We start from the raw sequence: 12675 nt of genomic DNA, 5'->3' as shown, positions 1-12675 counted from the left end.
GAAGTGGTTGACAATTTACTCCACGAGCACTTGACGAAAGCCACAAGTACCTGTTGCCAGCTTTACTCGCTAATGATGATTAAATAAATTTTCCGAACATAAAAAATTTAAAAGAAAATTTAGCTTCTCAACGATACAGAGAGTTGTTGTTGTCTTCTGTCATGCGATCAATTTTTCATAGCCATCAGTCACTATTTTTGACAATTTGCGAGCAAATCATTAAATGCAACGTACTATGATTTAGAAAAATATGAATATAAAGTTATTTTTGCATTAGTTAAAAAAATGAACGTTGCAAAGATTCGAATGTTAGAATAAAGAGCAATTATAAATTAAAAGTGCTTTATTCATTTGAGGCAGCTATAACAACTTACAAATCAACAAACTCTCATTTTTCTCAAGATTTTTTAGCATAATTATTTGAATCATTCTTCAACTACTCATAAGACCCGACATTCAAGTTTATTACATATCATCGAAAATCAAACAAGGCTTCTCACAATTTCTCAATTCGTTGTTTAATAAGAATTGTTTAAATTTTATGATTCATTTACGTAATGTTGTTTAATTTGAGCTACATGTTCCAGTTTAAAAAGTGATAAATCAAAAATCGAAGTGAATTTGAACAAATCGTTGTAAAATCAAAGTTTTACAGTAATTTATTTTTTAAGTATAAGAAAGAGAGATGCATAAAGATTTAAAATTCGAACTTTCATTAAAATATCATGTTTGCTTTTTACTGCATTATCTTATATACTTTGTTAAAAGTTCAATCATTTGATTATATCATTATTCAGAGCCGGACCGTTCCACACTTTGATAAACACTTTTAAGTGGTCCGGCCACATCCATCTCGTCGAGAAAATGACTTTAAAGTTAAATAACTGTTAAGTCCGGTTTGATAACTGTTAGATCAATTAAGTTTAGTGATTTAACAAAAACTAGTGATTCAAGATAATCATTTAATCAGAACTTATCCACCCTGAATTCATAAGAGAAAACTAAATAATTATTTGTAATTATTTTCTCCAACCAAACTGGACACTAAGAAAAATGAACTTTAATGTAATTGATTATTGGAAGATAACCGAACATTGTAGATCACTGATTCAAGGCTTACTGGTTATTCTATCTTATCTGAAGATTACTTTAAGAAGCTTTTCCAAGTATCAGAGATAGCTGTCATATTAGATAAAATCTTCCGTACTACAACAATTTTCAATCCATTAAAATGTCAAATTTCGTGCGCATTATTAGAGTATATGATTTGTTATAAAGGACAATAACGTGACACGACAATTACTATATTTGAGAACGTCTGTCAAAATTTCAATTGTTGGAAGAAAGTTCATGTATATAGATCAGTTGGTTGAACTTTGAGACATTACGTTCTCATTCACGAGCCTTATTATAAGATTCAAGTTTTTGATAGTCCAACTGATCAAACATATTTTAGCACACACTTAAGTTCTTTTATTCGATCATTGATGATCATTTGTGCTAAATGTATTTTGTTTTGAAATACCTTAACTGACAGTAAAAGTTTTACAAATCAGATTGATTGACTGTGAGATAGCTAAGAGTTTTAGCATACCAATGCTAATTACTGAAATGGGTTATTGCAAGTTGTTATAATTGCCAAAATCTTTTAGTCATTCTTAAGTGAAAGAAAGAGTAATGTAAGAGTTGTTCAAATATTTGAACATCCATAAATAGTTGTTTGTGCACTTACGTTTACTTTCAGTTTTACTAGCCTAACTGATTTTAGCCTAGCAATTTAAATGTTCAAACGATTCTGTGGGTCTATTTCTACACAATATCCATCTGGTAGTTCTGAAGCCCAACCGACAAGACTTACAATTCAGTGTTCTAAACCCAACCGAATTAACTTGAGAATTCTGTGAAATTTTTTATTTATTCTCTTCTAATAAATCTTACGATCCTGGCAATAACTATCTGAAATCAAAATATTTTGAAACTTTTTTTTAAGAGATCATCCCTTCTAAACACTAAACTCGATCACAAAAGATTTAATGTTCATTTTCAGAACATTTATCATATAAAAAAATAACTTTTATTGTTGAATTGAACTTTTACGACGTTTTATATCAATAAACAAATAGGATATCAGGTTTTGTATTTCCCAAACTTCAGTTCCATCGGTAGTATCTATGACTTTAAAATTTTGAAAAATCAACATAAAAAAGTACGCATTTTTTTGTATTGGATTTTAAAGACATCAAAATCTAATCAGTTGAAGAGAAATAAGCTCAATCAGAGAAATCTTAAAATCTATTTAATTTGGTAAAAATTGAATAAAACAAAATATAAATATTTGGATTTCTTGTCCGCCTTTTTTTTTCTTTCAATCAAGTAGGTCCTATGACATTACATACACCGATTCCTGGATAAATTCTACTAATATCTCACTCATGCGTGCATGCACAAAATATTATTTTATATAATTAATAATTAAATTTTAAAATATGAAACGTTTAAATAATTACTTAATATTATTGATATAATATAATAATATATTTAAAATTTAAATATTATTCTAAAAAATGTTTATACAATTTGAGATAACGTTCAAAAGAGGATAATAATCTTCTACCATCAAATTGACTTATTTATCATTGCATTCGATCTTAGATGCATGCTAATAAAAAATAGTTTATTTAGAGAACCAGAATAAATAAACAATTTTTAAAAACTCAAAATTATCTTATTCTTTTAAATGAATGAATTTTGATTAAAATTTTAGTTATAATTTAGAACATGTTAAAAAAAAATTACATGAATGATAGTTCTATTAAGATGCATAATAATAATGTCAATCTATTAGACATTCAATATATAAAAAAACTCACGATGACGCTCTTCATACAAAAAAATAGAAAATAATATTATATAAAAATTATATTTTATTTAATAATTTAGAAAATAAGCAAAACTAAATATATAAAAGTATCATAATTAAATTAAATAACATATCTACTGTCGATATTAAAATGTAGTTTATATTTTTAAAAGATATCATATTTAAATTTAAATTTTTAAAAAAATCCAAGAGACTTCATGTTAATATTGATAATTATTTTCTTTAATGATATTTTATTTTTTACAGTAACTTATGGAAGACTTTTCTCCTTTTATATTTTTATATTTTTGGATAAAGGCACATAAATTAAGGTAAATATAAAGCTACGCACTAAATAAGGTTTGAATTTTATATTTTTCAATCTATATGAAATAATAATATTAGGAAACATATTTTTTTTAATTCAAATTATTAACAAAATCAAGTCAAGTTAAACAATGAAATTCAGTCTTATATTCACACCAAATAATGTCTCACTGGCCATTGACACGACTTTTTTTTTTTGAATTAACGTTTTAGCAAATTATTATTTATTAACCAACTTATTACTTTATATTTTCCAGTCCAAGTTGAAATAAAATAATAATAATATGATAGTCGTCATTGATTTATCAAACATTAACATAAAAAAAATAATAATATGACAAAAATGTGTGTAAGACGGTCTCACGGATCGTATTTTGTGATACATATATCTTATTTGGGTCATTCATGAAAAATATTATTTTTTATGCTAAGAATATTATTTTTTTATTGTGAATATCGGTAGGGTTGATCCGTCTCACAGATAAAGATTCGTGAGACCGTGTCACAAGAGACCTACTTTAATAATATAATTCCGAAAAGCAATCTCCAATAATCGTCTAGAAAAGATAGATAACGAAGGAGGCTTCAAACTCAAGGAAGTTTCCCATTTATTTCACGCCATTGCCAAGAATTTGACTTTTGTGCACTTTCCCTAACTGGGTTAAGGAAAGAATATGCACCTTCGTATGTGTAAGAGAAGATGATGCGTGCATGCAATGTTGCTTTAGTTTATGAATCATGACTTGCCTTGGTTAATGTTGTTGTATTGACAAATTAGAGCATAATTTGGGAAATAAACAAACCCCAGTTATCCATATTTCTTTAAATTTTATTCGTGTCGACTTCGTTATTTGAATGAATTTTCCATGTTAGTATACTAAGACTGTGAACTGACAGGTACCCTAACCGAAAACGAAAAATGTACGAAATTACATGACCAAAAATAGTGTTCTCCTAGTAACTTAAATTGAAGTTCAACGAGTAATTTCAAATTTTTTTGTCTAATTCATAAAAAGTTCAAGTGCTAATTCCTCCCCAACCAATCTCCCCCACGACTTTCTTTTTCCCCATTTTTGTGTGGAGAATTTGTTCTTATTTTTTTCTATGTTTTTTGTTGGACGTTTCCAAAAACTTAGAATCGATTCCCTTACAAACAATAGGGCCCACAAATGTGTAATAGTTCTCATTCAGATGGGCCCATATATACTCTGGATAATCTATACGGCCCAATAACTTTAACATTCTGAGGCCATACTTTATCAATTTACAATCAGGCCGACTAAATTAAGACAAAAGCCTTAGGCCCATTTTTAAAATATAATACGCGCGTGTTCTCACGTGTGGCCTATAATATCCTCTTCTGCTGTCGGCGGGCCTTACTTAATTATTGATTTAGATTGTTAAGTGTCATTAGCACACATTTAGCATATAATTCTCTTCTTTATAATACACACAAATCAAGTTAATTCCACACATTCTTTGCATGCTTCTTTTCTTTAGCATTAATTTTATAAATCAAATCAAATCAAACCAAACATAAATTTCATACAATATTTCGGTTGTGTGAAAATTGATCGAGACCAAAATTATGATAATTAATTTTTTAAAAAGTTATATCATAAAATTAGTTTTGAATCTTCACTTGATAAAAATAAATAAATAAATAAATATCATTATAACAGTTTAAATGATCTCAAACAAATCTTACTTTTTCCAAGAAAATAATCAATCATTGCGTAATTTGCATGATATTGTATATTGTAGTAGATAATAACTTGTAGTATTAACTTTATAATGTGAACAATTTATGAGCCACAAATTTACTCGACATTTCGTATATATAATATTTTCATACAATATATATTGCAAATGCATCCCTCAAATTTTTAGCATTTTGATTATGCCCCTCCTAAATAGAATTTCCGACAACGGCAAAGATATTATTGGTACTTTTGATCATTTGCAACACTTTCTCTAACTCTATGAGGTTGATCATATCCCAAATGGCTTGCATTCTCTTCTTGATTCACCTCTTCTTTAACATTATCGATCGGGATTTCATCGAACCGGAGGTCGTGGCTCGTGCCACCACTCTTCAAGTTGCTATTGAAAAAATTATTTTGATTGACATAACAAGATTGGGAGGCAGAGGGAATTTTCGACAGAATGGCTCCGAGGTTACAGGCCATGGAGGGTAAAAGAGGTGGAATTGGCCACATTGGAATTGATTCACTCATGTCATTTTTTGGGCTATTATACCCCAAAAACATCGCCTTTACGGGCGAATCCTCAGTTTGATCATCGTTTCGCCTTTTTGAACCGATAATCTGAGGCTTATCTTCAAGTCTACATGATGCTTCATTGGCTGCCATTAGTACTTGAGGATTACTGCTGTCGAAATTCGGATTCTGGATCGGTAAATACGGCCTTTGTATCATGTATGAGCCCGGTATGCTTTGGAGGGAGCTGAATTTTCTCTGTATGTTTAGAACTAAGTTGAGGTCTTCAACCACCTATATATATCAATCAAGAATCTTGCTCAAACTAATATTAAAGTTCTATGTTAAAATCCTAGACATAATAGGAAAAGGATAGAGACAGACTGTGTCAAATGATCCAAGTTGAATGGCACCTTCTCTTACTGATATAATTGCAATAGTCTGCCAATTAGGGAACTTTCTGAGTGATGTAACATGAAAATAAGCAAAGAAATACAGAAGGTACTTAATTAAGACATTGTTTTAAACCTCAATGCCAGAATTGAACTGAAACTCCCATGCTCTTGGCTGCTGTTACAGACAAAAAACTAAAAAACGTCGGTAAAAACATAATTTGAAAAGGCTATCTTCTTGAAAATTGACACAAGATGAAATAATAGTTAAGGTTTTTGTATTTTCTTACAGGATCAACGGATGCATTCCATGAAGAAATGAAGCTAGGATCATTTTCAGTTGGGCTATCTCTGAAAACCCATTTATGGCTATTATCTGCTGCAATTTTACCCACCAATCTGTCAAGAAAATGGCAGTAAAACAAAAGAAAAGAAAAGAAAAGAAATATGCCCATCAAGATTTATGATATATTTGAATATTTGGAGACCGATTCAAAGAAGCAAAACCAGAAAACTTTACCCTTCTCCAAAATTATAGACCTCGTGGGACATTTTGAAGAAAATATCAGCACCAAATCTTCCCTTTAGGAATCCGCTTCCAGCTCTTTCACATTCACAAAAATCACAAAACCCATCTTCCCAAACAAGAATCCTGATCCAAAACACTCAACTCGTTGAAAGTTTTCTAGGATGAACATAAATATGAGAACAATGAATAAATCCGTTTTTCTCGTTTTTCTTGGGAAAAACGAAGTACCAGTTTCTTTTATTTCCCTTGGCCCGATCAAGCAAGCTTCCTCCATGATCCCACCTGCAGCAAAAAAAAATAAAAAAATCAAAGATAAGCTTCACTAAAAAGTTTATGAGCTTTTAAGGATCAATCAGTCAACAAAAGGGATCCATTATCGAATGCCGCTGATTATATTTGAGCGAAAGAAAAGCTGGTTAGTTTCTTACTTCGGGGGTGGGTAGTTTCTTGGAAGAATCCTCCAAAAGACCGCATATATCCATTTAGAAGAAGAATCCGAAGCTGTACACAGACTTCTGAGTGTGTGCTGTAGTAGACAGTTAAGCATTGGAAGTCCGCCTTCCATTGTAGTGGGAAAAAGGGGAAGAGAAACGCACAAATTCAGAGATAATAAACTCAACTTTTGTAGTATTTTTAGTGCCCGCAAAAACATTTATTGGGAGGAAAAAAAAGCTCCGTTTATACATAAAGAAAATATCATTTCAATTTACCACAGTTTAATCTGCTTAATTAATATATTTTCTGGAGAAATTATTTAATATATATATATATATAGTGTTTTTAATTAATTAATTTATTTATTTTTACGTGAAAGAACAAGAGTTGACACCAGCGATGCTGCATAAAAATCTGGTCTGGTACTAAATTTGGCGCTGCCCAGCGATGCTGTATAAAAATCTTCTCTGGTACTAAATTTGCTGCTGCCCACAAGGCAAGCTGTCAGGACTCGAATCTTGGTTTGAAAGACTGAGTTGCACCAGATTGTAATGTATGTAAATCAAAATGCATCAGTTTGTTGGTTGGTAAACGACACCAATTTTGCCTCCACCACTGTAAATATAATAATTAATCACATTCGCTTTAATCTTTGTATACAATCAAAATTGTCAAATATCCCAATCTGGCAAAACTTTTATCTGTTTGATCTTGTCTGTAGTCTTCCACAAGTTTACATGGTTTACGCTGTAACGCACGTATCTGGGATTGACAAAAACTTACGTGTGACTCTCTCACGGGTCGTATTTTGTGAGACGGATATCTTAGTTGGGTCATCCATGAAAAAATATTACTTTTTATGCTAAGATTATTACTTTTTATTGTAAATATCGGTAGGGTTGATCCGTCTCGCAGATAAAAATTCGTGAGACCATGTCACAAGAGACCTACTATCTGGGATTCACCCAATACACACTTGAATGATAATAATTATGTACAAAAATTATCATTTTTAGTTTAAAGAAACTAATATATATATATTTGCAATTGAAAACATAGTATATATAATCACTCAACCTGTCAATTAGGTCATTTTGTCCCATTCAACTATCCATATTTTATATATATATATATATATAAACACACACACACACACTTAACCAAACGGTATTAGTAAGCGTATGACTTACTCCCATGAATGATCCATTAATATTATATTCATTACTTTCTAAATTCATATGAATTAATAATTTTTTAGATGTAATAATTATAATATGATGATTTTAGATTTATAATCATTAAAATAAATTAGTCATTTAAATTAATTGGAAAAATGATTTATTAATTAATAAAAACATGCATGTATATGTTTATTATTATTAAATTTTAATTTTTATTAATTTCGTTTTACAAAAATTCTTTTAATTTCACGGTAGATAATATTGATAATGTAACTGTAACATTAATTACTTTTATTACAAATATAACTATATTGTGGAGGATGTTATTTGTACTCCAAAACGTATGAATGAAACTCAAAACTTATCTTTTTGGCTAATACCAAGATTACCTACCTTTACATAAAATTTCTTATATAAAAATTAATTAATTTTCAAAATGCATTAATTTTTTTGTATATTAAATATCATGATAATTATATTTTAAAAAATTGATTATATTCTATTGTTATTAACTAAAAGTTTTATTTTTTAATAATACATTTTTTAATCATAATAACTTGTCGAACCAATTTAAGTGAAATTTTCGGTTGGTCTATTTTGATAATTTGGTTACTGATTTTTAAATTTTGGTCGATTTTTTTTTAAATATACTAAATAAATCAAAGTTTCGCGAAAAAAAAATTTGTAATTAATATTTTACTTTAATTATTTTCTGCATTTTTACTTTTTTCATTTTTACATTACATAATTAAGAAAATAAAGCATGTCAGGTAAGGTTTTTGTTACTTGAATAGTGTGATTTGTATTCTGCTACGTTAGTATGAAGTTTAGTCAATGCACAAAAAATAGTTACTGCGATAAATGTATTGCATCTATAATTCTTGTTTTTTTTAAAAAAAAATCCATTACCATGTTGGTAATTTAATCATGTTAGATAATTATATTATAAAAATTATTCGGTGATAGAAAAAATTTCATTTATTTTATAAAGAAATATGCTAAAGTATAATTATCTATATTTTGAAAATTAAAAAATTATGATATCTTAGCACAAAGCATGGTAGTACAAATTTTGTTGAGCAAAGTTAAAACCACACATCCATCACTAATATACTTCGATGGACACTACACTGACAACCTTAGGCCCCTCTGCCAAATTTTGTATCTCCACCTTCAGATTGATGTCCCTTCTCTCCATTTTGGTAACCAAAATATAAGAAAAACTGATGGGGGAGTCCATTAAATTGCCTGCTTCAACTTTTAATTCCACCATTATGTTCATCACCTAACAATAATGAGCTTATTTTTTTCTTCGGGGCAAATCTTGACAGCTTTAATGCATAAAAGCTACAATATTTTATGGACCATTTTCCAATTGAACCGAGGTGTGGGTCGATGGGACGAACGAGACAGTACCAGTACTGCTCTCCTCTTCTCGAACTATAATGTTTCAAGCCATACAGGGAGAAAGGTTTGAGCCAAAATCAGTCCACGAAAATGAAATATCTATACGTATTGAGATAATAATCGAGTCATATGTTAACCCATAAGCAAGTGCTGAATATGGAAACGGATTTCTTGAATTTGTGGTTGCATAAACCCGAAAGTCATCGTCCAGCCATTCAGAAAAGATGGGATGCAGTTTGCTGTGTGGTCCTCTCAAATGGATTGGTTTTATCACCTCAAACAGGGGAACAAAAGTACTGGTCTGATCCTTTGTCTCTACTACCATCACTATTGACAACCATCCCCACATCAGCAGTGACCATTAATGTGCATAGTTTATTTTCAACTCTGGGTTTGGTTGGATTAGTTCGAGTGATAAAGTCCATCATTTCATAGATCAAGGGTTGATTACGTGGTGCATGAGCCGCTGTTCCTTTTGATCTCTCCTCCGACTCGACTGCTCTTCAGTACTTGCTTGCACTTTCTCGGTTCTTCAATGAAGAAAATAATTTGATCCTTGGAAATCCACATTACTGTGTTGTCCATCTGTTGAGAAAGTATTTACAAGTGATGAAATATCAACCATAAATTGTATTCACTGCCGGCCCCCATGATTGAATTTATTATATATCACAGTTGCAACCAAACGAGTGAGTAAGGTTGATGATAAAATCATGTCCTTATCATAACACATTGAACACAACCTAAACAAATCAATCTTCTCGATAAACATTGATTTCTCACTGTACAACGGTTGAGTTCAACTTATCTCAAGGGGGAGGATTGTCCAAGACCATATATACAACTCCCAGGTATTTTATTCAACCAATATGAGACAACTAACAGTATCAAACAAATCCACATTTGTTCTTACTGGCCGTCATACACAAGCGTTGTCTGTGCATAATTAAATAAAATGAAAAATCATAAAAAAAAAATTCGTACATAAAAGTTAATATCTAAGTTCAACTTTTATTTACATGAAATTTTGAACAAAAAAGGAATTAATTTAGAAAAATGAAAAATTACATAGAAGATATGGGGATAATGGAGAAGAGGAAGCAAGTTTTGTAGGGGAAGTTGAGTTTCAAGTGGGTTTTTTTCTTCTGGGGACCTATACAACATACAAGTCATAGGCGTCTGAAGTTCTTATTGAATCGATGATCTAAATCGGGCACGATAGACCACTGGTACCCAGTGGAAACGTGGATCTTACAAGTTACAACACAGTGGCTATGATAAGAATGAAAAAAAGAAAACGAAAGGATCACATCATGGGACTATTGGAATAGAACAAAGTCATGTGCATACACGTGAAATTTAGAATGTTTATTAGTTCGTGTTCCAAATCTTGGATATGTGTATTTTAAAATGACTGGACTACATCCACTCCCAGAAAACAACGGATACATACGCTGTTACGCAAAAGCTAAAAGTCCATAATTTTGTTTAATTTGTCTCACACACAACACCAACAGAATAGATCTATATTATGTAATTCTTTGGTCTAAAAGTATTGTTATTGCATGGTTGCAATCATGTGATGGTGACACTCGCAGACCAAAACACGGACAAATTTTATTTATCCAACATTGAAATCATGAATTAGAGACAACAAAAAATAAGTAACCTTGGACAATTTGGAAACTTAAAAAAACACTAGGCAAGATTACAAAAGTTTACACATGGTAAGTCAGGGTCACTCGCACGAGACCAGTAAATGGTGGTCCTCCACCCACCCACCAATCAATTAGTGAGTGGAAAATCTATGGACTATGTTTCTCATCATTTTCCTAGATATATATATTTAAATGTGTCCGAAGAAATTTTATTCAACGGTGCTACATACTCAACTTCTAACGAAGATTAGAGATATAAATCATTATAACATCCACATATATTGATTTATCATCCCTATATCATGTATCATTCATCATCCATCACACGAGCCAGACGGTGGTAATCAACAAATGTAGGTGCATCTCCAATCATGTAGCAGAGGATTAACCAAGAAATTTGTTGCAAAGTTTATTTGCTGACAAAGTTGTTTAGGATTGTTGAGATGTGAGGATAACACGCACATACAACCACGAGCATTTGCTCCAAGTCATAAACCAATTAATATTAGAACAAGATGGTGTAAGGAGTTACTCATAGTGGATCCCATTTAGTTACAGATTGACTTGCATAATTAATGACAACGAAAACTACCTATACCATACTCCATGGTTCACAAAATTGAGTGTCCGATCTTTAGGAACCAAAAAAGAAAAAAAAATCTTAGACAACTTTGCATGGCAGGATTAAGTATCAGAATTTATGACAATTTAAGTTCACCTAAAGCGTTTCTCTTTAATGGATAGCTAGAGGTTAAATAATCCACCCCAATGTGGAGGCTAGTAAAGAGACTTGACAACTACAATTGTTGGGCAGAACTTTCCGCAGTGATATCAATAGCATGGCCCTCTGTCCCTTCAATAATAATTTGTCCCCACCTTCCCTTATCTTTTGGGATATACTGTATTTTTTCCATGAGAAAATCCTATTGGTTCTGTTTCACACTAATGTTCAAATTCTCATCTCTTCCATGAATATATCATGATAGTCCATTGCTAAATCATCAGACAACTCTTAGTCTCACAAGCCCTAATGGCGCTATATGGATCTCCTACTATAAATTTTTTTTTTGGGAATTAACTCAGTGATTGCCAGATTTTTTGTCATACTTAAAAAGATTTCTGTTTGAGTACGCTATTTGTGTCTTCAATCACGACCTTACACATATGGCTCTAGCTGTTGGCCGCGAACATGCCTAAACAATCTTCGAATATCCAGCCATAATCTTGCCAATTAAGTTTTTTCTTTAGTTGTGTACTCATTTAAAGTTTAATATAATTTTATCCGATACTCGACTTTTGAATTTTGTTGAATTTTTACATGGCATTAATTCATTGCCAAACAACATAGCCAGAAAACTAATGATGTAAAAAAATTGCTAAATGCAAAGAAAATATCCTGGCTTAACTAGGACCAAATAATAAGTATCGAGTGTGTACTGTCCTTGCCTATGGCTGATGTGTACTTTAGCATATTTTCCAGGCAGTCACCTTATGCTTTATTGGATTTTGAGGTTGGTGTTCAGGGAAATGCGTCATAATGAGGAAGCTTCCCAAACCTGAAAGCATTTTGCCCTATATATGTGGTCCTGACAAGCCAAGTGCCAAGCCTTGAAATCAGATTAGATTATGTTCTCAGACTGAAAGGCTGCAGGCAACACAGCTAAGTA

At 31.1% G+C, this 12675-nt stretch overlaps 1 protein-coding gene across 2 annotated transcripts; it reads right to left on the bottom strand.

Annotated features, from left to right (window-relative positions):
* Positions 1–5028: 5028 nt before the first annotated feature.
* On the bottom strand, positions 5029–7001 carry LOC142550912 (uncharacterized). 2 transcript variants are annotated; one of them, XM_075659957.1, is made up of 7 exons: positions 6756–7001; positions 6556–6609; positions 6319–6450; positions 6089–6197; positions 5935–5973; positions 5791–5847; positions 5029–5700 (listed from the first exon to the last, which is right to left on the bottom strand). In XM_075659957.1, the coding sequence occupies exons 1-7, from the start codon at positions 6977–6979 to the stop codon at positions 5128–5130; spliced, it is 1188 nt and encodes a 395-aa protein (XP_075516072.1). In that variant the 5' UTR covers positions 6980–7001; the 3' UTR covers positions 5029–5127. The 2 variants fall into 2 exon arrangements, with proteins under 2 accessions (XP_075516072.1, XP_075516070.1); XM_075659955.1 differs by having other exon boundaries at positions 5935–5976; positions 6756–6999.
* Positions 7002–12675: the final 5674 nt, after the last annotated feature.

This window comes from Primulina tabacum, chromosome 7 (genome assembly GCF_025594145.1).
Source record: "Primulina tabacum isolate GXHZ01 chromosome 7, ASM2559414v2, whole genome shotgun sequence".
Lineage (NCBI taxonomy): Eukaryota > Viridiplantae > Streptophyta > Magnoliopsida > Lamiales > Gesneriaceae > Primulina > Primulina tabacum.
The sequence above is the reverse complement of the archived record's forward strand: the minus strand, read 5'-3'. Positions and strand labels throughout refer to the sequence as shown.